Source organism: Stegastes partitus, unplaced genomic scaffold (genome assembly GCF_000690725.1).
Source record: "Stegastes partitus isolate 25-593 unplaced genomic scaffold, Stegastes_partitus-1.0.2 Scaffold36, whole genome shotgun sequence".
In the NCBI taxonomy this organism is placed as follows: Eukaryota; Metazoa; Chordata; class Actinopteri; family Pomacentridae; genus Stegastes; species Stegastes partitus.
The window spans coordinates 482,138-506,401 of record NW_007577767.1 but is presented as its reverse complement, the minus strand read 5'-3'; the positions used below and the strand labels follow the sequence as shown (position 1 = coordinate 506,401).

The following is a 24,264-nucleotide window of genomic DNA, read 5'->3' as shown; positions in this document are numbered from 1 at the left end:
GCAGACACAGTTTGACAAACGTGTCCACAAAGAGGTTATACTGACAGACACACATGTCCACACTGGCAGACATTTATCATCTAGCCTGCTGCCACACACACACACATACACACACACGCAAACACAGAGTCAGTTTAGTCCATTGCAGGGCATTTGTCCAGGTCTCCCTCTTTGCAGTGTGTTGTGGTCCCATACCACATCTGCTCGAAACACGATTAAAAGGATTAAAGCTGCATTACACCAACTGATTGTGGTATCAGAGATGACATCACTCTGATCTTCATCGTAGAAACATTTTGAAAATAATGATACGGCTCAAACGCACATCAGACAGCAAGACTCCACTCTGCCTTAGACTGTGTCACCTAACTGTTCTAACACCCAAAAATACGGCTTGAAGCTCATAATTCTCTGTCCCCAAATGCAATAATGGAAGAGCCCATCAGTTCTCAGTATCACTCTGAGTTGTATCTTGCCAGCACCTTGAATTGCACAGACAGGGGGAAGTGCATGTAAAAGATTTATTTCAATTAGAACTTGTTAAATATATCAGCTTAATGTATTACTGGTCAACATATATCAGATTATGTATCAGGTCAGGTTAATTAAGCCTATAACTCAATGGAGTCAGGTAAATTCAAGCAGTGTCACAATGGCAAGTGGGTGAGGTCACTTCCAAGCATGATGAATAAGCTTAAAACCTAAAAAGTGAGAAGGACTTTGGGATTTGCTGTCACATTCTCTATTCACACTGAAAATCAAGATCTAGAAGCAAGCGTTTGCTCATCTTCTCTACGGGAGGTTTCTGTCCTTCTTGAGTTCACCTTCGGACACCTGTGTTACCATTTGACAGGCTTCTACCTCAAACTTATGTAAAGGTTGAGCAAGATAAAGAGGATTACATCACATTCATCTGCTAGTCCTGATACACTGTTAAATAGAATGTGTACAGCCTCGTGGGTTAACAAACCCCTTCTCAGTAGGCAGAGAAATCTTGTCAGAAGACAAAACCGAAAAAAACGATTGGAGTTAAAAACACATTTAAAAGGAAATGTCTTCAATGTGTTTGTCTCAGGGCCAAGGCCGAGACTGACGGCCATCTGAAGGTGTGTGACAAACCAGACAAGTAGAGAGACCTCTGTGTGCATGCGCGTGCGCGTGCTGCCAGCCATCAAGGTTAATGACTGAGCTGTCACCAGCCCCGACAGTAGCCCGCTGAGTGAACGTGAACCCCGCACACACACATCACCACACAGTATCACACACGATCCCATCTGTCATCCGGCCCGTACTCCATCTTTCCGGGGCTTCACTCTGTCTTGTTGTCCACTCTCCATCTTCACACACTCACTCCATCACGCCCAGGGCCACCTCCGCTAAGTACACACCCAAAATCAAAAGCCTTGGATGTATGATGGATACAGACTATCCACTGCATTGTGCGAGACCCTCTTTGTGAGTGTGTGTGTGTGTGTGTATTTTGTTGACATTGACTTCGTTTGTGCTGTTTTTACTGCACAAAATCATAATATGAATGTTTATTCTGTTTTGATTCCGGTGTTGTTTTTTTTCCTGCCCTGTTCCTTCTCCGCCTCCTGCCCCTCCAGCTTAGACACCTGGGCAATGACGAAGTCCACATCGTTTGGTCAGAACATTCCAGAGACTACCGCAGAGGAATCATCCCCACTGAGTTTGGAGACGTGCTGATCATCATCTACCCCATGAAGAACCACATGTATTCCATCCATATACTCAAAAAACCAGAGGTATAAACATTATTCATATTGACAACATAAACTTCCCATTTTTGAAATTGTTCCTTATATGTCAGTGTTTCTCTAGAATCCCTCTGAAGCTCTGACATGCCTCTGAAACAGCAGGACATTAAAACTCATGATTAAAACACAATGTGGTAATTAATCCCCCACTGCGCTAATGAGTAATAACTATACATGTCATTTTAGTGGAAATCATTAGCCAATCGGTGTAATCTTTTTCATCACAGTGGCATGACTGTGAATGGCACTAGTGGAACTTTTAGATTGCTTTTCATGAAATTTGGAGCATGAATCCTAAAGACTCGTTAAGTGCTGGTATGAGGTTGATATTTATGGTTTCAGTGAAGTACGTATTACATCTATTGGATGGATTGCCATGAGATCATTTCCCCTTCAGAATGAATTGTAGTAAACGTGTTAATCTCTTAAATTTCATTTTGCATCATTATCAGTTCACATTTGGAACTTGATTTGGGACCAAATACTAGTAAAAATAATTATTTTCCGTCAATCTTAGCTGAGTGTTTAGTAAAATTAAACTAAAATGATGGCCATGCTGACATTGTTCAATATTTGTCTGAAAGTATCACTGTGCACAAGTATACTCTTAGTAAAAATCAGAAAATTGTGAGTGAGACAGACCATTCCTAGCCTGGTCAAAACTGAGGCAGCAGCATCATTATTAGGATGTTTCCTCTGTAGGGATGTTGTCTGCACTGATCTGTGACATGTGCAACCACAATCAGTCACGCCATGCTGACTTGCTGCAAGTGTTTTTTTTAGATGTGCTGCACAAAAAGAGGAACATTCACCTGAACTGCTCATGAAGCTCTGCTAGCCCTGTGATAAACACCTTTTTCCCCCCATGTCCTCTTCACAATAAATGCATCTTGCTGGTTCATCCATGGGAAGTTTGTAATGTGAAGCAGCAAAAGCAAGAAAAGTTTGATTTTTATCAGTAGTAACTTAACACAACACTTTAACAAAAGGCTGAAAAATGCAAGTACATTGTAAGATGTGGTTAATTTTGAAATGTACATTTAGATTTTGACTGCATTTTACACGGGGCTGAAACTGTACTGCAAACCAAAAACATTAAACTAGAAGCTACAAAAGTACTGTGAGCCGAACACAGAGATCCTCCAGTTTCTTCGTCTCTCTCATGTCTGTAGCACAGCAGAGACAGGTGCTGAGAATAGAGGAGGTGACTTACATGATGTGGACATGGTATGGATGCTGCCAAACTGAACCACAGCAGCGTGGCTTGGTGCAGCTACCACCTGCTGTGAGGCTGCAATGCAAATCCATCTCATCACAGTTGGGCACAGCATGGCAGAGCTCGAGCAGGCCAGCTCTGCCCTGGTAGGGGAAGCCCTAGTTGACAGTCAGTGTAATATCCAAGAGTAAATTCAAATAGATCAATCAATGGTCCAGATTAAACAGTTGCATAGTAAGTGACACCATGTTACATTTTTCCATCAACTCCATCCTTTGAAGGCGACTGTGAGATGCAATTGAAAGCTCCAGAAGAAAAACAACTTTAAAGCAGCTATTAGGTTAGGACTTCCTAAATTCAATTTACAATGTAAAACGGTGAAAGCAACAAATCCTCGTACCGGAGAAGTTCGGGATGCAGAACCGGTTGAGTTTTTGACTGCTCATTCACTTAAGCCAATAATCAATTATTAAAACTGTTATCAATCAATTTTCTGTTTCTAAACGGTAAATGGTCTGCCCTTATATAGCGCTTTTCTGCCTTAGTGGTACTCAAATCGCTTTACAATGTGTTTCTTATTCATCCATTCACACACACATTCATACACCAATGACGACAGAGCTGCCATGCAAGGCGCCTTCCTGCCATTGGGAGCAACTTCGGGTTCAGTGTCTTGCCTAATTTTTGGGGGGGTGGTGGGAGTTGATGATGGAGCCTTTACCATTGTGTAAATTTGGAAAGTCTGAAAGTCGAGTCGACCTAAATTTGCAAACATGCACAGTGTTTTGATACAAAATTTCATGTCTCATACCAGACCTCACAGATATTCATCCAGACTGACTAACAATCCTGGGGAGAGTCTTGCCTCAAGTCTTGCTGATCTGGTTAATGTATCAGGCTAAAACACACAGACGTTAATACCACAGCACTGATGGAATAACTCTATTTCAAACTGGAGCTAACACAATAAAATGCTGCCTTTTTCTGTATGACATAGATACCGCAGCACTAATGACATAATCATATTCTCTTTCATTCATTCTACATGGAAAATATTGGATTATCTTAAATCCAAAAAGAAGTTAGATAGATGAGAAGATGTTCCCTGTGTTGTTGTCCTGAAAGCACATGCATTCAGCCATACAGCGCATGGCTTGGAGACCAGATCTACAGATAAACCCAATAAAAAGCCTGACATTAGTCTCTTTGGTGGATTCCACAAGCAAAGTATTGAATTGAATCAGAAAGCCATAGCCTGAATCAAGTATTGTATCATTAAAAAAAATCAGTTGTGTCAATCATTACTTGTCAGACATGGTTCACTAAAACCCAGTGGTTCCCAAAGCTTGTTCTGTTTCATAAATTATTTATTAACTATATAAAATAATTATGAATGATATCTTTAGTCTGTCTAATGCCTGTTTTGTCCTTTGTGCTTTTTTGTTCTCTGTAGGTGCCGTTCTTTGGTCCGCTGTTTGACGGAGCCTTGGTGGATATGAAGATTTTGCCCACGATGGTCAGAGCCACAGCTATCAATGCGAGTCGAGCTCTCAAATCTCTCATTCCCCTGTACCAGAACTTGTATCCTTTGAACCCCTTTGTAAAGAAACAATGAAAAAATAGGATTAAAAGCCGACAGAAGGTAAGTGAAACCCTTTTTTTCCTCCCTGCTTTTCCTCGTTTATTTTTTCCGTTCCATGGTATCAACAGCAACATTGGTAGCATTTTCTCAGTGATGAGATATTTTACCCCATGAAGCTCTTTTTTCCACAAACTGATTAGTATTTCAAAGCCTAAAACCAAAAACCGAAATGAACAGTTTAGGATCTTGAATGTGTAGATTTCAGTGGTCATTTAAATACTTTATGATAATGTTTATGTAATAAAGTGACAACACAACAATTCAATGTTTGTACAGTGAGAATCATGTAGATATTCTGATAATTATGATACACAGTACATATACATACATACACACAGCTATTAAGATTCAAATCCATTGTGCATCATGATAGGGGAGGCGGTCCCATATTCATTCTGCAGCATGAAATCAACTTCAAATGCACAGTCAGAGGCACAAAACACGATCTATGATAAAAACTATGACTTGACAGCGGCAACTGAGATGGCGTAATGAAAAGAATTGGTGCTGATTTAGAGGTAAAGGTAAAAGATAGTTGCAGCAAATATGGATTTGATGTAGGTTTTCTACTAGTTACTGAGCTTTTTATGAAGTTAACTGATAAACAAAAGCTGGTTTCGACATTATTTTGAAAATATCCTCACATTACAGCATTTTCTGTACAATACTATATGGATACAGTAGAAACACATTATAATAACATTTATGCAACAGTTTTGTCCTTGTTGTGACGCATTTCGCCAAATTACTGCTAATTGTTCCCTGTGGGTATGATGCTTTAGTTAGGTAATATTGCTGACATCATGAGTTTTGGTTAGTATGCTACTGACACAATAAGACTTTGAAAGTGGCCTCTTAGTTTGCCCAAGTCAAAACTGTCCTTTGTGTTAATTTCTATTTTTTAGGTGCCTCTTGTGAATTTGTGAGCCACTAAACACTTGCCATTCAAACTGGTTTCAGCAGGTTTACAATACTCTGAAATATACCAATTGTCATTTGCCATCGTCTTGATTTCCATGCTACCATCTCATAGACAGCTCTTGAAAAATAAGTTAGTTGTAAGCTTTGCTCACTACTTTAAATTGTGAGAATGTACCTGTAGTGTTGTGTGGGCTGTTGAAATCCTTGCACATGGTTGTGTGAGCGAGAATGTTGGTTATCGCTCAGCTCAAGGATTAAGAATAGCAAATCAATGTCCAGTGGTGTTTGGCTTTCAGAATATAAGTGCTACTGTGATAGAGCTGTGTTTAGTTGGCTCTGAAGTGCTATATATCAAGTGTGCACGTCTGCAGTGCGCATCCATTCTGAGAAAGTTGGGTTACACATTTAGTGTGTGTTTGTGTGCATGCTTCTGTGTGTGCCGGAGAGAAAGAGAAACAGACAGACAGGTGTGTATACAGCCTGTCTGCTTGATCCGATGTGATGGTAGTTTGGTTGAAAGAAGCCCAGCGGTCAATACTTATCGATGACTCTCCTCTCTAATGCTGTTTCTAAATGAGGGGCTTTGCTCCTTGGTCTCATACACAGACATGCACGCACATCCAGGCAAGTGTCCATGTTCATACACACACTCATGTGGACACGAGCACCTCAGAGGTACAGTGATGCAAGTGCATCCACATAAAGACATGCAGATCCATTAACAGTTGTTTAAACAGCGTGCATTCAGACACACACATATTATGAGGGAACAGCATCCCCTGTTGAGGCAAGTCGACCTACTGAATCATCATTGGAATTTCTTCTAAGCTGCACTTAAAGCAGTTTGATACTGTTCCCCCATCTGTCTGCAAATCTTTTTTCTTTGTACTTCTTCCTCTTATATCCAATTAGTTCAAGTTCATCCGTATGGTGGTAAGACACTACAGTTACACCTGTGATCACAAGAGTTCTTGTTGAAATCCACAACAAAATGACGAGTTGCTTTGAGCATTTGCAGGTCAAGTCATTATACTGGCAAAGATTGAAGCAACCTGGGATCACAGATGCATAAAACCCTTCTGTGTTTCATCAGCAGCATCGTCTACCCAAGCTTTTAGGTAGAAAAAAAATAATTTCCAAAGTGTTATACAGCATTGAACTACCATCAGTGACTGCGCAAGTCAAGGTAAAGATGTCTTGTTGAGTGTTCTTGTAGACAAGTTCTACCAAGACATACGCATTTAGTCTAAAAAAATGTGTATTTTCTTTCACATAAAGCATGTGTGAAGTAGAACTTTGCTAGCAATTTTCTTCTTCACTGCCTTTATTGGCCATTTTTCTTACCACAGTACCACCACCCTGTTTATCAGGAGAATAGTGTGGAGCTGGCAGCATAATTAGAATTATGAATTACACGGCCCTCAAGTCGGTGCATCTTCACACACATACAACATAATAAAAAAAATAGGGACCATAAAAATGTGGCTCTTAAGAGCGGGAAACCAACAGAGCCTTTGCACCATTTTGGTTTGAAAATAGCACTGACCTTAAGAAAAAGGGTAGCAAATACAGGCTAAAGGTGTGTGTACATCAGCCATGGAACTGCTGCTTTCACAAAGATTAAAGAGCCCATGTCATACACATTTACAGGTTTAGAATTACATTTTTTTTGTGCTACTAGAATATGTCTACCTGCTTTAATGTTCAAAAAATGAATTATTTTTGTCAGTGCTGCAGCACCTCTTCATACGCTCTGTCTGAAACGCTTTGTAAGTTTGCAGACCTTTTACATCGAAATCAGCTATATAATACACTACAGGAAAGGGGAAAACCCAAAGAGTTAAATATGGGCTCTTTAAAGTCTTTTATACATCGTATCCACAAGATTGGCATCATTTTAGTCATGCTTCGACCTTTAAGAAAGTGGTGGTAGCTGGAACAGGTAACAATATAATGAACAATATAATATCCCAGACTGTCTCCAATAAAGATACTGTGAACAAATAAGACAAAAACACAAGCGTAACACCCATAAAGTAAATGGAGCAACACAAAATAAACCCACAATAACACTTTACTCAAGTCAAAAGCTCCCTTAGAACAAAAGCCACTCCCTGCTAGACTCAAAGAGAGCGACTGTTAATGCAAAGTTATAAACGTCTAGTCTGATTCAAACTTTTTCAAACAGAAATTGCTGTTTTACACCTATCACATTGTAGTTCTCCTCTTACTGTCCTGTCCTTCCTCTGCTCACTCGTTGTCCTTCATCACCGTTTCCCTCTTCTCTTTGTCCCATCTGTCCTCTACAGTGCTTTGTCCCTCTTTACTCCCAACTTGCCTCTTGTACTCCATCTCTCGCTTCCCTTTCTCCTGTCTTGTCCAATTTTATCTCTCTAAACCATTGTCTTGCCCCATTGTTTCTCTTTCTTTTCCTCTTCCTCTCTTCTCCCTCCCCCCCATCTCCTCTGTTCAGAGATGTGAAATGTGGTGGCGGCGATCTAAGCCAAGAATGTAGAAGGAGCATGGGGAGAGACGGGGAAGTTGAACTTGCCATTTTGCTCTGCAGCGTCCACCCACGAGACAGAGATGCAGAGATTGTTAGGCTCAGTGTGGGCCTGTAGTTCTAACACCCCCCAACTCTATTGTGTTTGTCTGTGTGTGTGTGTGTGTGCGCATATGCACTTTCTTGCACATATGCATGTCTCAGTTTGTGTGTGCATTTTTGTGTGACTTCTGTCATCCTGAATTAGTGTCCAGGGATGTGGAGCCCTGTACGGTTGTGTTTGTGCCTTTTGTTTTTTTCGTGTGAGACTGTGTGTATACCCACTAACCTACTGTATGTATATGCGCGTTTGACCGTGTACACGTGATGACACACATGTGCCACACATGCTTGTTTCGAGGTGTTTGTGTGTGTCTGCGAGTGTCCTGGTGTGTATTGATTGGTGGTAGCAGCAGGTCGATGTCTCTGACAGGCTGAATTACAGTAATCAGTCATTATTGACTCCCCATCTCTCTGCTACACACACGGCTCTCCTCCACTCTTCTGTCTCTCTACCTCTCCCTCCTTTTTTGCCCTCTACTTCTGTCACTGTCTTTCTCCCACCTCTAACTTTCTGGCTCTGTATCTCTGCCTTCACATCCCTTTACGTCTTGTTGTGCTCTGATTCTTTTTTTTCTGCTCCTGTCTTGTATCACTCCGTCTCTCCCGTCATCATTTCCATTTTCCTCCCTAACTTTGTTCCTGTATTGTCTCTCTTGTCTATCTAATTCCCTTATCCTAATGCATCTTCTACTTTAATCTATGTCATATTGTCTGTTTTTCATCTTCTTCAGATTTATTTGCTTAACTATCTTCATTCAGTTTTTCAGAGTTTTTTTTTCCAGTTCCTTGTCTTTTCTTTTCTTCATGATGTAATGACAGTCCTACTTGGAAAAGTTAATGAACATTTAGAAAGGAACAGGACAAGGTAATAGACATCAATATAGGATGGGTAAAATGTGAATGCGTTAGGCTCCCCCTTCACTCCATTTTGATCTCAATTCACATCATACAGACCATTTAAGATTCCTTAGACCTAAAAGTCATCCAAGAAACATTAATTTTAATGAAGACAAGAAGCAGCTCAATGTTTAGGTCTGTATTACGGATTTCAAATTATAGTTAAAACTGTGTCAGTATGAAAAATTCCTATAGCACACTGCTTTGTGATCTCTTTTGTCTATAAGGTGTATTGTATGTCAGGCTAACTTTGTCATGTTTGTGATTTTGTGCCATACCCACGGAGTTAAAAGAGCACAAAGCAGTAGAAATCTGTGGTACTGAACCACAAGAGAGATGGAGCTTTGTAGATAAATGTCATGAATAACATTTACCAGGCATTCCTGGGGATTAGAGCACATGAGGGTTCGATGTCCTTGTGCACGAGTCTCCTCAAGTGCTGCATTAAGCTGTGCGACTGTGTCTGATTCCGAGTGCCGCATTGTAACATCAAGGGGCCTGACTGAGGGGCTGACACAGAAGCAAATGGGGGTGCAGAGGGATAGAAAGAAGGTTGGCAGGGCAAAGTATGCTAGTGTTAACTGGCATATTTCTCTTCTTTCTTTTTCTGTCTCTCCCTCTCTCTCTGTCTGTATTCTTCCCTCCCTCTCTCTCTTCCTCTGTCTCTTGGCCCTCAGGGCAGTCCATCTGCCTTTTCTCTCTCTCTGATCTTTCATTCACCATGACTAGAGCCATCCAAAAGCACACACAACACACTCACACAGAGTGCCAGGCTGCTGGGGCAGCTGTGTGTAAGCACAGCTCTATCTCACATATCAGCTCATTGCAGCAAGACAAGCAATCCAAAACTCCCCAGCACATATGCACGCACACAATGTTCCTATAGCCCTCACTACATTCACATGTGATGAAAGTATAGCACTGACAAGCAAGTCTCTGGGTTTCAGAAGCTGTCCGTACCTCTGATTTCTTGCACACAGGTCAGAAAATCTTTAGTCAAAATAGAGTAAAATGCGTTCGTCCTGTAGCCCATCGCAGTAAACTCAAATCCTCTGAGCTCTGATCAGATCAGATGAAAATAAGGTGCACACTGGCGAGTCGTATATTGGTGTCATGACACCTCTTGAACTAATGCTGTGTACAGTTCATGTCTAGCTGGTGGTCAATTCCAACTTTATGCTGCATAAAGGGCCTTGGAGGGGCTTCTAGTTCAGCTCTAACTGATCTATGCAGGTAGATGAGGAACTCCATTGTGATGTCAAAACCCATGTTTCTAATGAAAATGCGTAATTTCAGCCATGAGATCTTAAATGTGCAGCTATATGTATTTGTTCATTTATTTTAAATAGTTTAAGTAAATCTTATCCCATGAGAAAACCAAAAGCAACTATGAATTGAATCTACAAATTTACTACAAAAGCTAGACATGCCTTATCTGTCTGTCATAGGGCTGCACAAGATAAGCCTTTATAAATCGCACTGTTGGGAAATTTACATTGTTCCAGCAGCAAAGTGCAAATATTTAGGAAATGTGATATGAAAGTTAAAAAATACAAGTAGAATAAAATATTAAGCAGGATGTACACAAGTAGTAATTATAGAAAAAAAACCATTCTTGCACATGCCAGTGGTAATGCACACATTTTTCATGAATAAAAGTATGACCCCAGTAGTTAAAAAAAAATAAAAATACAGAAGTAAAAAAATGTTTTGGTCTAAACTGGACTACAGTAAGTACGTAACTTAAAAATGGCTGACTTGTCCCTAAAAAAGTTTTTTTTTTTAATTTCTTTTTTTGACAGACTTGAGCAATATTCAAGAAAATCTGCAATAACTCAATTGTTCCTTAAATAATATAAAAGTAAAGTTTCTGACGATGATTAATGATGCTTCTTATCAAGCAAAGTTTGCGCTCTCTTAAAGTTGAGTTCTGTGATCACGAGTTCTCTGAGTGGAGTCACAGTAGACTGTTCAACCACACTGGTCAAAGTTCACCTAGTTGTATTTGCTACAGCTGCTCTACCATCTGATAACAGCGTGTCAGTATTAGTGTGTGTGAGAGAACATTTGCATGTGATTGCATTGCTGTTTGTGTGTGATGGTGAAAATGTTAGTTGATGTTCAGTGTGTGTGTGTGTGTGTGAGAGAGAGAGAGAGAGAGAAAGAGCAAGCTGTGGCCATCCTCCATCTGCTCCTGGGTGATTGTGGTTCTAGGGAACAATGTTGGAGAGATACTAAGCTGCTACTCTCACACACACACATGCATACACACACATACACATACACACTCTGCCAGCAAGTGTTTGTGTGTGGATGAATTTTCAAATGTATATCATCCATCCATTTACACTTGCGCACACTTGATGGTGTTTATGTTGCATGTGTGCACATGTATATATTTCACTCTCGGGATTAGAGCTTGTCTGTGTTTGTGCGTGTGTGTTTGAATGAGTGTGTATCTTTGAGTGTGTGAGTGTGTGTGTGTGGGACATCCCCTCTAGTTGTTGATTGGCAGAGATAGCTGCACTGAGGCTGGGGTCAGCATATGGCTCAGTGTGATAGCGATGCTGTGTTTGTGCGTGTATTGTCTGTGTATGTGTGTGTGTGTGTGTCACTGCCTTTCCCTCTCTTTCACACCCTGTTCCCAGTGAAATGATGGCAGCTCTGGGCATGTAGCGCTATTATCCCCCATATCCGCACACACACACACACACACGCTCACACACACACCAAGGGCAGCCAAACGCCTAGCGGCCTGCCTGGCTTCTCTTTGCCAGCTCCCACAATAGAGCCTATTGTCCCAGCAAGGCTACAATCTGCTGTGTGTGACAAGGAGTGTGCGTTTCTCGCCATGGTAGAAAGGTGAGGGCAAAACCTTACAAATTGAAGACATTTTCTTATTGCTGATGCTGAAATGGGGTCATGTTATCCTTAACCTCCCCTAGGCTCCACTGTGCCCATCAGAAATGGATGGAGCATTTCATTTGACATATAAAAAAAACCCTATACTAATACATGCATCATGCTTCTTTGACATTTCTAGTATTTCAAAAAATGTGGTATAAATTAATTGTGCTATTTCTCAGGAAATTGTCAGCCCATTGCATCTTTCCATAGTGACAAATACATTTTGCATATTGTAAAATATGTATGAATATGAATATATATTACCCATCTTTTTCTTACTGAAAGCACAGCAGTGTATGAGTAGCTGTGCTGGCAAACTGACAGCAATTCAGCAGCACACACTGAATGGTATTTAATGCTTAAAGACACAATTAGGATTAGGTTAAGGGTCTTTGTATTAGTGCGGGTTAAGGGTAAGGAAATGAATATAAGTCTGTGTGTGAATGCGTTCAGAGGGGGAGGTGATTGTGGTTAATTGTTTCCCGTCGGGTAGATAGAGGAAATGAAAAGACAGAGGTGAGGAGGAGAGGTCACGGCTAATCTCTTCCACTTCTCCTTGGGGAGGTGTGTGTTTGTGTGTGCGAAGCTCTCAGGATGTCAGGCTGCTTCACAAGCACATATTAGCACTGCAATCTTTGACACTTGAAAGTGTACAGATGTTACAGTTAGCCTGCTCTGATGTTTGAATTACAGAGCACTCAGGTGTTTTTCAAGGAAACCAACATGATAGTTGTGCAGAAATCATAAGCTTTATATTCTGATGAAGATTCACTTTCTCTTCTACTACTAATTTAAGCAGATATACTGTAAAGCAGCTGAAAGGCTGCTATAATAAAAAGTGACAGAAAACCGACTATATCAGGACCCTAATGCACCAAATCAACTAACTGCTTTACTTAAAGGTGTTTCTCAAAGACATACATTTTAATATATTTTTTAAGCTACGGCTAGAAATGTGCTTTGCACAATACAAAAAAAAAGCTCTGATGTTTCATCTCATCACTGTAGTGAACTCAAGATACATGCCTAGTTTAGTCATTTGCGACCACACACACGCACGCACACCGAGCAGTGTGACTGTTAGTCTGTAGATCGGTTTGAGGTGTGAATTATAAGTTAAAATGGCAAATTTCTGATCAGTGACGTGCATTACTTTAGAGACTGATCATGGTTCATCATGTTTATTTCGTCTAATTTCAAAAATATATAATTCATGTCATGACTGGGTGAGTGTGTCTGTGTGTGGGTTTGTGTGCACACATACACGCTTGTCACCAAGAGCTGTGCAGACACATGAGTTGTAGCCATCAGTGGCTTGATCACACCTTGTTGGAGCAGACCCCCCTCTGACTGATAAACAAGCTAATCTGCAGTGTGTATGTGTGTTAGTGCATGAATGCATTTTGTGGCTGGGTGTGTGAATGTAAGTATTTTTATGTGACAAGGTGTTTAAGATTCAGGGAGGGATCTCATAGATGGCCAAGACCAAGTGCAGCACAGCAAATCATGTGTATCATGAGCTCTAATAGCCACCTTGAGTTTGGCTTTAAAGAGGCAGAAAGAAGAGAACGGTATACGCATGCAGAGAGTAGGGATGTTAGTGAAGAACTGTTGAAAGATTAATCACCGTTAATAATTTGATTAGAAGAAAAGAAACCTATTTATTCAGCTAATTAGTGCTAAGTAGGACATTGTTTGTGTATCTCTGGGGCAGCATTTCTATCCCAGCAGGTGTTTTCAGTGTGACCAAAAAAGTTTTTTTTAATCCACATTAGTGGGCACATCGGATATTTACTCACTTTTGCAACATATGAATAATTTCATTAATTCATTAATCCAACTGATTTTTTATCGCAATTATCCTGTTTATTTCGTAAAACTTCAGAAGATAGCTGCATCTCTTGTTCTATCGACTTAGAAGTCAAAGCCTTCAAAATATTGAATTAACCCTAATTTAAGACAAGGAAACACGCCAAACATACAAACGTGACCCTCTGAACCCCAAGCAATCTCGGGGTGTTTTTTTTTTTTGCTTCTGTCACATTTTTTGCTCACTGTGGGCTCATTTTTCACCGCTGCATAAAGCCCTGCACCTCTATGGCTCTAAGTAGAAAGAACTTTAAAAAGTCCTCTCTCCAGTGTAACAGTTAGACGACCACCAATGAATTTACAAAAAATAAAGTTAAATAGCTTTGATTTTTTTGTGCAAAAATGGGGAAAAAATTGGACAATGTTGTGTCCCCAGGTGTTACAAATACTGAGGAACAGTAGTGATTCCACATGTTGTAGATACTTCACTATTTACATTTTTACAACCTTTGCAAACTCTGTGTTTTTTCAACCTACTTTGTACATTAACTGCAGAAAGATATTGCACTATGCTGAATGTATCCGCCGACAACCTGCTGACAACTTGCTCTACTGTATGCTGTTTTTGGACCGTGCTGTATTTATTTGATCATGTTTCTTTTATTTTCCTGTCAGTCTTCTCTAATTTATTTCCTCTCTGCTGTGTGTAAACACAGCCGGCAGTTGGGCTGAAAGTCAGAATTTTCATCACTGGACGTGCAGCCGAGTCACTTACAGGGCTTCTCAGTTATTCTTGTTGTTTTTGTTTTTTTTTAGAGAATCTAGTGCGAACTGCTTAATTTTGGTACATTTTAAAATTAAGCAGTTCGCACTTTAAAATTAGATGTGTTGAATAAAATTATTTTGATAATATATCACAATTTATAGCTTACAGCTGGTTAATTTACCAGATAAAGCCACACGTCACACATGATTAGTCGAAGGACAATCTAAACTATTCCATCTTTTTTTTCTTTTTTTATTTTGAAGATAACCTGTTGCCAGGTTTTTGAGGTCAGTGGAATTTAGAAGCCGCACCCTTGAAATATCATACCTACTTTATAACCTATTGCTTACCAATTTCTGTTGATTGACAAAACTAATATCTATCTTTTTTCGTCTTTGTTTTAGCGAAGATAGTAACTGTGACATAAAAAAAAAGTTCAAATAGGAGAGCTTTTATGATTCAGATTGAGTCTGTTACTCTATGGATGGGATACATGTAGATTATGTATTAATTAAGTTTTATTTGATGTGCCAAACTTATTGTATAAATCTGATTATTTTTCATTGTCTTGTTTTTACTTGTCAGATTTTTGAAACATCTTGTGATCTCCTTATAAAGTTAGCTTCAAGTATAAGTAAAAAAACAATGTCCTTAACATCTGCACAATACGACTGTTAGGTCAGGAATTACTTTTTTTGTCACCTCTTATGTCCATATTATGAGGATTCGTGTCTGTAGGTGTATATGGGCACAGTATATGTGTGTGTAGAAGGGGAATAAAGCCTAACTGCCTGCAGATAAGAGCAGGATCCATCTCCTTAATAAGAGAATTATTATTACAGCCTTGGTGACAATCACAAACACTTGGTGTGTATGTGCCCGTTAAATAAAGCTTGTAATTGCGCTGGCAGCTTTAGGGCTCCCCAGTGGTGATAGGAAGCGCAGTGAGTGTGTGTGCATGTCTGTGTTTGTGAATGATTGTGCACACACACACGTCAAAGGGTGAAACAGTGGGGTGACAAGGGGCCAATTAATGTATCACGTCTGTTTTTTCTCCTCTGTCCCTGTTTCTGCTTTGGGTTAAAGAGCAGATGAATAGGGGCAAATGTGATTGTGCACATGTGTGTGTGTGTCTTTCATGCACGTCGTCCGCTAGCAATAAGTAGTGCATTAGGCCAACCTATCTCTGTCCTCATCTTTGGTGTGCGTGGACACACACACATACACTCGTAATGAAATCACAAAACCTCCATATCATTGCTATCACAGAAAGATATAAACCCATTAGCTTGTTCCTTTGGGCATGGACACACACACACAAACACACACACACACGCACAGGTTTATCATTACACGCTGTAAAGCTTTTCCAATTGTATTATCCCTCTGATGTCCTTCTCTCTGTTGTCTGTTCCAATGCCTGGGGTGGAGAGGACAGATAGGGTGTATGTGTGTTTGAGAGATGCTGAAAGAGATACAGTGTGTGTGTGTGTGAGTGTGTGTGTGTCCACGCTTCTGAGGAGAGGTATCTTGTAGACAAGCTTTAGAAAATGGACAAAGTTGTGCTGTTTTAAGTATATATTTTTTATACCTTTGCAATAGAGAATCACAAAGAAATTGTCCTACTTCATGCTAAAAGAGAAGGTGTTGATTCACCTTGTCGAACTGTGTGGTGATTTGTTCATGTGTCTTAACCAGAGGACAGGACGGGTTACACCTTTCTGAAAGACATTTTCCGTCTTCAAAAGGATCTGATGTGTTGCAGCAGACAAGTTAAGAAAGTCAGAAAATGTACAACATGCTTGTTTTGTGGGACAGTAAGACATAAAGTTTGTTAGAAGTTGGAAAAATGTGTGATGGCTTTATGGATGCCTGCAGGTCTTGAAGTCAAGTCTTAAAAAGCAGTGAATTTGGATCCCTCAAAAAAGCCCTTAAAAGGTATTAAAAAGTCTTATATTTTATTTAGAAAACTCTTGAACATATTTTTTGCCTCCCAATATTATTATTTATAAGGAAGCTCATCAGCTCATAACATACGTCCATTTTTCAAGACTGAAAGACACAAAACTTTTTGTTTTCCTCTCTTTGTGGCAGTTTTGCTTTTCTTTGTGTTGCTTTGCATCTCTTTATGGTCATTGCATGTCTTGTTGTGGTTCTGTTGCTTTTTTAAAAATTGTTGTATGACTTTTGTAGTTACTTTGTATGTTTTTGTGGTCATTTTGGATCACTTTGTTATAGTTTGGTCTGTCTTTATAGTCTTTTCTAGCTAAGCTTTTGTCCCCTGACCACTCAAGTCCCTTGAGCCTGCACCATTTTTGTGATTCATAATCCATGCATGGGTCATGCTAGGTCAAGTTAATTGATTAGTTGTATTACTAGAAATTATTGTGGCAAAAATGAGATATAAATGTCAATGAATTCATGATTTCATATTCAGTTGTTTTCTGTCATGCTTTAACCTGCATGACTGTGGTAAACTTTAATTGCATCACATGTGGACTTTAAAAGGTCTTAATGAGTTTATTTTATTAATGCTCAAATAACTGTTTAACTGTTAATTCCTTTAAAAATGAGTAAAGGATAAAATATCGAGCTCTTTTGTTTCCCCTGTAATTGGGTCACTGTCATGGTGTCGACTGTGTGTTGGTTTCTTCTTTTGACATTTTCACTTTGTCCAGTTAAACACAGTAAGCAAAGCAGCTGTTCTTCTTGCCGTCAGGTGATGACCGTCATGTTTTCTAGTGAGCATGTGCAGAACATCTCTGTGTATAGAAACATGTGCAAGACCGCTGGCTGAGTTCGCAGTACACACAAACTCAGAAATAATGAATTGACTTTGAATTGAAGCAATACAACTATTACAACAATGGAAAATACTTCATAACTGTATTAATAATTGATCACAGCCTCTCACAAAACAGAATGAATTTGTGAGGCCTTCGCAGTATACCTCCTTCCCGTGTATATCTACGTAAAGTATATACAGAGTACACATACATACATACATACAGACACACTGCACACAACATTGCCACACACACTTCCCAGCGGTGGGCCCAGCTCCTAATGCGCTAACAAGCTCCCTCTCTCCTCCCCTCGCCTCCTGTCCTCCTGCTTCCCTCGTCCTCAAGTGATCACAGGAGTCGAACACCGCTACAATGAACTGCGCTGCGGGAGAGAGAGGGAGAGAAAGAGCCGGGGAAGGCACGAACACTTCACTCTCTCCACTCTTTTCAGCCACGCACAAGAAAATGAGTTTCTGACTCGACACAAAAGAGCCTCTTTATCCGCCCCCTCTCTCGTCTATCTGTCTCCTGTCTGCCTTTCTCTGCTCTGCTTTCTTTTTCTCCCTCACCGGCCTTTTTCCTCTCTTTCTCCCCTTATAATTTTCCCTCTTTCTTTCCCCTTCTCTCTGTGAAAGAGAGATGTTTTTCTGCTAATGACTTAATAAGAGGAGCCATCTGAAATTCAATTACAGCAGATTTCATAGCGGCGACTGCCATTTGGATAGAGGGAACGAGGGATGGATGGAGGGAGAGATGTGTGAACGTAATGCAAGTCTACTTTCTTTGACCTCTCAATGGTTTCAACTTTTTTGATAACAATAATAATAACTTTATTTGGATAGCACGTTTCATGCAGAGGATCCACCTAAAATACCTAACAGGACAGGATTAGACCTCGACAACAGTTCAGCAGATGAACACAGATAAACACTAACCACTAAGTAAAATGTGATACAACCAAAAGTATCGTAAAACTTGAGATAGACTGTGTGTAGCTGGAAAAATCCCCTCCTGCAAGAACTTGTACTTATTTATTGTTTTTTGTTAATATTTTTCTGGCAGCATTTACAGTAGTGTACCAGTGTCTTTTACTGAACATGTTAAAAGGGAAGTACATGAAATTGAAAAAAAATTATATGAAATAGCGATGACCTCTTGGAAAAACACTAAAGAAATTTAACTTAGTTAATAAGATCAAGACCAACATCCAGATGTCATTTTTGCTACCATTCTAAAGTTTCTGTTAATGTAAGTCAGCATTTTGGGTAATTTAAAAATATCCCCGGCTGATAAAAGTTGACATCCTGTCCATACATCGACAAACACCTGCGTGTTATCTCCACAGATGTTTTCACTTCTGTTGCCTGATTTGACCTCTTGTCAAGACATTGACAGTGTCCATTATCACTTTTAATTCACTTTTGGCTGTAGCGTATTCACCCTTCGCTGTTTTATTTGTGTCAGATTTGAGTTTGTAGTTTTTGCAATATTTTATGTAGTACCATCATAGTGTTCATAGAATGGAACAAGTAACAATCTCATAATGCGTTACCACAAATTTTATTCACAGCAGACAATTTGACTTTGACTTGTAGGCGGAAAAGTACAGGTGTTACTGATAGCAACAACAGTGGCTCTGTTCTGTTGGTGCACCTCAGTACATCATGGCAGTGAGACAGCATGCACACACCAGGACCCTGAAACTGAAGCAGCTAGATGGAAGTTAGCATCAAGCTGCTACACCGCTTAGTATCCAGAATAGCTCAGTACAAGTAGTCAGGATGCACAATCTTGGAAAAAATGGACATTGTGATATTAATCAAATATATACATGTTGTAATATTTTTTTAAAAACTACTAGAATTTTCAACAGATGATTTGAATAAGAATTTATCATTCTGAAATGATTGGGATGATTTTGTAGGAGAGTGCATCTGCATAAAAATTATTTGGATGTCATTCAGATCTGGCTCCTCACTCACCATGCTGAGCTTTGTGGTACTGGTTTAAATGGTCAAACAAATTAGTCATGTGGCCTTGTGTGGTGGCAACAATTGCAGAACACTGCAGACAGAAAACATGTTTTTGTTTAATAGCATCATTTGTGTAGCTGGGCTCGGTGGTTAGCACCGTTGCCTCACAGCAAGAAGGTCGCTGGTTCACGTCCCAGTGAGGACACCCGGGATCTTTCTGTATGGAGTTTGCATGTTCTCTTAGCGTGGGTTCTCTCTGAGTTCTCCAGCCTCCTCCCACAGTCCAAAAACATGTTGAAGTTAATTGGTGATTCTAAATTGTCCGTAGGTGTGAATGTGAGTGTGCTTGGTTGTCTGTCTCTAAGTGTAGCCCTGTGATAGACTGGTGACCTGTCCAGGGTGTCCCCTGCCTTCACCCTAAGTCAACTGGGATAGACTCCAGCCCCCCGTGACCCTAGAGGATTCAGCGGTGTATAGATATTGGATGGATGGATTTCTGTAGCTGAAATATTTCAGTCAATTGTTGATGCTGAAACAACATATTCATCCATCATGAAAATTGTCATTCGTTGCAACTCTGTTAATCATCATTAAACCACAAGAGTAAAATTCTCCATGAACACATCAGTAATAATAATCTAACCATATACTAAGTACATATATTTAGATATACTGCATACACTCACAGGAGTCATTTGTCTGTTAAATAATCTTTTGACATTTTCTGTACATTTTCCTGATAGTTCTTGTCTACATTTACCAAGTAACATTTTTAATACAAGACTTTGACTTATAATAGAGTATTATTACAGCGTGGTTTTTGTCCGCTGCCATCACTGATAAAGGTGATATAACTGCTTTATGTACTTTTTGCATGTTAGTCCAGCTCTTTCCCTCCTAATGCTGCCTGTTCACAGTGGGGAGTTGGTGTTTGAGACACAGTGACATAAGTCCACAGGCAGAAACCCACACTGAGAAGCACAAAGAGGGAGAGAGATATAAAGGAGGCAGACAGGGAAGGAGTGAGGAACAGTAAAGTGATGTTCCTGTTATTTATCTCAGCAGTGGTACCATGTCGCTGTATGCATTTCTCCTTCTTCTTCTTGTTCTCTCTCTCTGTCGACTTCTTTCTTTCCTGCAGGTGTCCTTTCAACCTTTTCACCTCCTCAGAAATTATAAGATTGCAGCCTTTTGTACGCCTTTGTCTTTTTTTTCCTCCCTCCCACTGCTTCTTCCACCTGCACATTATTAAAACATGACATGAAGATGACTAGGTGTTGTTTGCTGGAATATGTAATGCTTCTGATTCCTTATTACATTACATCCTCACATCTCCCCACCCCCCACCCCCACATAAACACACATTGGTCCACTGAAGGGGGAAGTGCGATGCAGGGGAGCAGGAAGCAGGAAAAGGCAAACGGTGAGATCACATAGACTCATTGTGAGACACACTGGTTTGACGCTCTGTGTGCGTCTGCTGCTCTTTTCTCAACTCTCTAAGAGCTGACACGAACGCACACACTCACACTGCATCCTGTTGTTACCTAAATATCCTGCTCCCCATCTCACCCACTGTCTCCCCTCTCACCGCCACTGTGAGCCACTGCAGGATTCTCACTCTCGCTATTTCCCCATCTTCTTTTTACAAGTTCTCTTCCTCCCTCAGCATCTCGCTTTCTTTGCACCTCTAACCTTCATCCCTTCCTCTCTCCCACCTTCGCTGCCTTCTCGACTAGATTCCCATCATTTCGCTGTCAGTATTAACTTTGGATTTTTTTTCCCTAAACATTATTATTTTCCTGAAAGTTCCTGTGAAATCAAGCATGGGTAATATCAGAGACAACGTTTTGATTGCATCACCCTATCTAAGTTTACTTAAGGTTCTTCCACTGTATTTTGCCAGCTTCTTCCCCTCATCCACCAGCTCCTCCCTCCGTCTTTCTCCTCTATTCTGCCAGCGCACTTTAAAGGAGCCATATTGTTGGTATTATCATTGTCTCTAACTGAATCAGTTACCATTAGACCTGAATCTTTCTCCTTCTGAGGCCCATAGAGCAGCTCTCTAACCCAATAGAAAACCCATGGGCGCTATTACAGATGGCTGACCCATTCACAACGCACCCACACACTCACACACACACTCTGAGGTACAAACACACAGATTTCATTCTGAAGATTCATTGGCCTAATCCCATCACAAACTCAAACAGTAACACAGGCACTTACAAACACACAATGGGCTTGTTCACAGCCCACCTTTTCAAATACACACACATAAACACCCTGCTCTCATTGAAAATCCCATGTTATTGGAGCTCACTGAGCAAACGGTAATACTATTGGGAGATGATGGGACTGAATTGTGTGTGCGTGTGTGTGTGTGTGTGTGTGTCCAGGAGACTGTGGCGGCTGCATATGGCTGTCATTATGGCTGGATGTATGAGAAGGACTAAGGAAGAGAGGGTAAATGTCATTCTATCAATGAGGTTATCTCTAATAGATGGACAGTTGAAGTCCTGGTTTCCATTTACTCTGCTTTCAGCTGAATCCCTGTGCCTCTCGCTTTGAATTCATCGCCGTAATAGCAAGTGATAAAGGGCTTGGGTTTATCTTTTTTTGACTGCAGTGTTCTCAGTAGATTCACATGGAAATCCAGGGACATGGAGGTAATTGGCCTGTGCTTCAAAGTGTTTTCATGTTTTAAAAAAAACCCAAAAACTGTCTATTGGGCAACCACGTGGTGTTTTATTTCATTATATTTTTATTGTCTTTTATATTTTTCTTTTAATTCAATGTTATCCAGTGTTTTTAGCTTTCTTTTACTATGTCCAAATCAGCTTTGTCATTTATTTATTCTGTTTAGTTCAAGGGTTTGTTCAAGGTTTTTGTTAGCTCCATTCTAATTATTTTTGTTTCATTATCATTATTATTTTAGTTCTTTTAAACAAAAGCAGTTTAACCTCTGCAAATGGTAACTTTTAGGGACTTGGAGAAGAAGTAGCTTTAAAGACTGTGAAAAGCCTTTTTTTTCAATCTGCTTCTTACTGTGAGTAATACGGTTCTACATGAACACACGATTTCTGGTTTGAAGTGGATCCAACTCAGTTGGGTGGTGTTGGGTGAGGCTTTAGCAACATGATTCAAAATCTGATGACACTCGGGATTGTTTGCTAATGTCACGAGTGTACTGTTAATTAGCTGTAATCAAACTTACCTGCAGCAGCTTTGTGTAGCAGACGAGCTAAGTTTTTGACTGTAGAAGTCCTAATACATAAAATATATAAATATTGTTTCTTCTAACGGTAACTTAATAGTTGCACATGTGTGTGTATGGAGAGACAATTTTTAAATGATGAAGTGCTGGTTTGGAGTTTTGAGTCACTTAATTATTCACCTGTAGTTTTTATCCCTCAACGATTGAGTTGAACTTCTTTTTTTTTATATATATATATTTTTGTAATGTGCAGAGCAACATCAAAACATATTTTGAACTAGTAGAATGTTGCTCCTGTTTACTTGCAGATTCCACGTTAGACCCATGCAGCTGAGATCAAGTAGTCCCTTCTTTCTAAAAAAAAAAAAAATAACTAAAATACTGGGTCAAAAATCAAAATACTGGATCTTATTTTTCCCACAATGCAACAGGGATGCAGTCTTCCATTAGACAACCCTGCTAGGTATACAGAGACCTCTTTCTAACGCCACACTGACAGCTCGTAGCTTTCTGTAAATGTTCTCATCTCGTAGCCCAAGCCACAAAAAAATACTCAGATTACATCACTATGACTTCATCAGGGTTATTCTCTTAGCCTGAGCTCCCACAGAGTCAGAGTAGACATGGTGTGACTGTTTGCACATTCTCTATATATCTGACAATGACCAGCAATCTGATATTAATTCTGCAGAATCTCCTCTAGACTGGAATACAATAGATAAGAATCAAAAATATATATATTTATGTTTTTGCCCAATTTTGTGTGATGGTGCTTTTCTTATCAAGACTTTTCCTGTGTAGCTACAGTAGAAGTAGAAAGTCAAGCAGGATTGCTTCTCTTTGTTAGTGCCTTTTGCCTTCATTTGGTTTGGCCTTGACCTTTGAACTCAGCTATGAGGAGCGAGCCCGGTACTTAGAAACTATTGTGCAGCACCACCAGGAGCCGACCACCTTCGAAGATTATGCAGCTCGAGTCTACAGTCCTGCTCCCTGCACCCACCTGCCCTCAGACACAGGTAGGACCTGACTGTTTTTGTTTTGCTCTGTGTGAAACATAACCAGACATATATGGCATGTGGATTTCATTCAGAAAATTCATTGGCCTGATTTGGGTGACTAATAAAACTTGGGAAAACTGCTTCTAGGTCAGCCATAGGGGCCAAATCAGGACACATTTTCCCCTTTTTTCCCCCCCTGGCCCCCTTTGACAGATCTTTGGGATGGATTTGACAAGTGACATTAAAACATACATAAAAGAGAGAGAGATTTATAATACATCTCTAATAACAACATTGTAAGCCAAAGAAAAAAACCCACAGCTACATTAACTTAAGTATTGTATTTTTGGGGTACACGTTTTCTGGATTCGATTCAGATAAACTAGAACGCTGCCCCCACACTTTGGCAGCTCACAGTCTGATTGACAGTCTCACAGTATCTGGTGAGCTCTGCTTTGTATCCAATGCTGTGCTCGGCCTTCTTCTCTCTCCAGAGCATCTCCGAGGAATTAACTGACATCTGATCAGCTGTAGAGATGCCAGACATGCACATGGGAGTTATATGTGTATAATTCTCATATGTATCCTGTTAATTTTGTTACACTGATGCTAAGTGTGATTTAAAATGATGTACTGTCCTTTGACTCACATTTAAACTAGTTATTCAACTTGGCAATTATTTACAATAATTTAATTCTGCAGGTAAGCCACACATTACTTCATGATATATATATATATATATATATATA

General features: G+C 39.9%; 1 protein-coding gene across 5 annotated transcripts in view; it reads left to right on the top strand.

Moving 5' to 3' along the window:
- ralgapa1 (Ral GTPase activating protein catalytic subunit alpha 1) overlaps positions 1-24,264 on the top strand; it is a 74,625-nt gene that overhangs the window by 41,824 nt on the left and 8,537 nt on the right. For all 5 annotated transcript variants that reach the window (XM_008302062.1, XM_008302039.1, XM_008302057.1 and 2 more), the window contains exons 42-44: positions 1,608-1,766; positions 4,448-4,575; positions 23,409-23,533. In XM_008302062.1, coding sequence (XP_008300284.1) covers positions 1,608-1,766; positions 4,448-4,575; positions 23,409-23,533 — 412 coding nt within the window. The remainder of the gene's footprint in view (positions 1-1,607; positions 1,767-4,447; positions 4,576-23,408; positions 23,534-24,264) is intronic.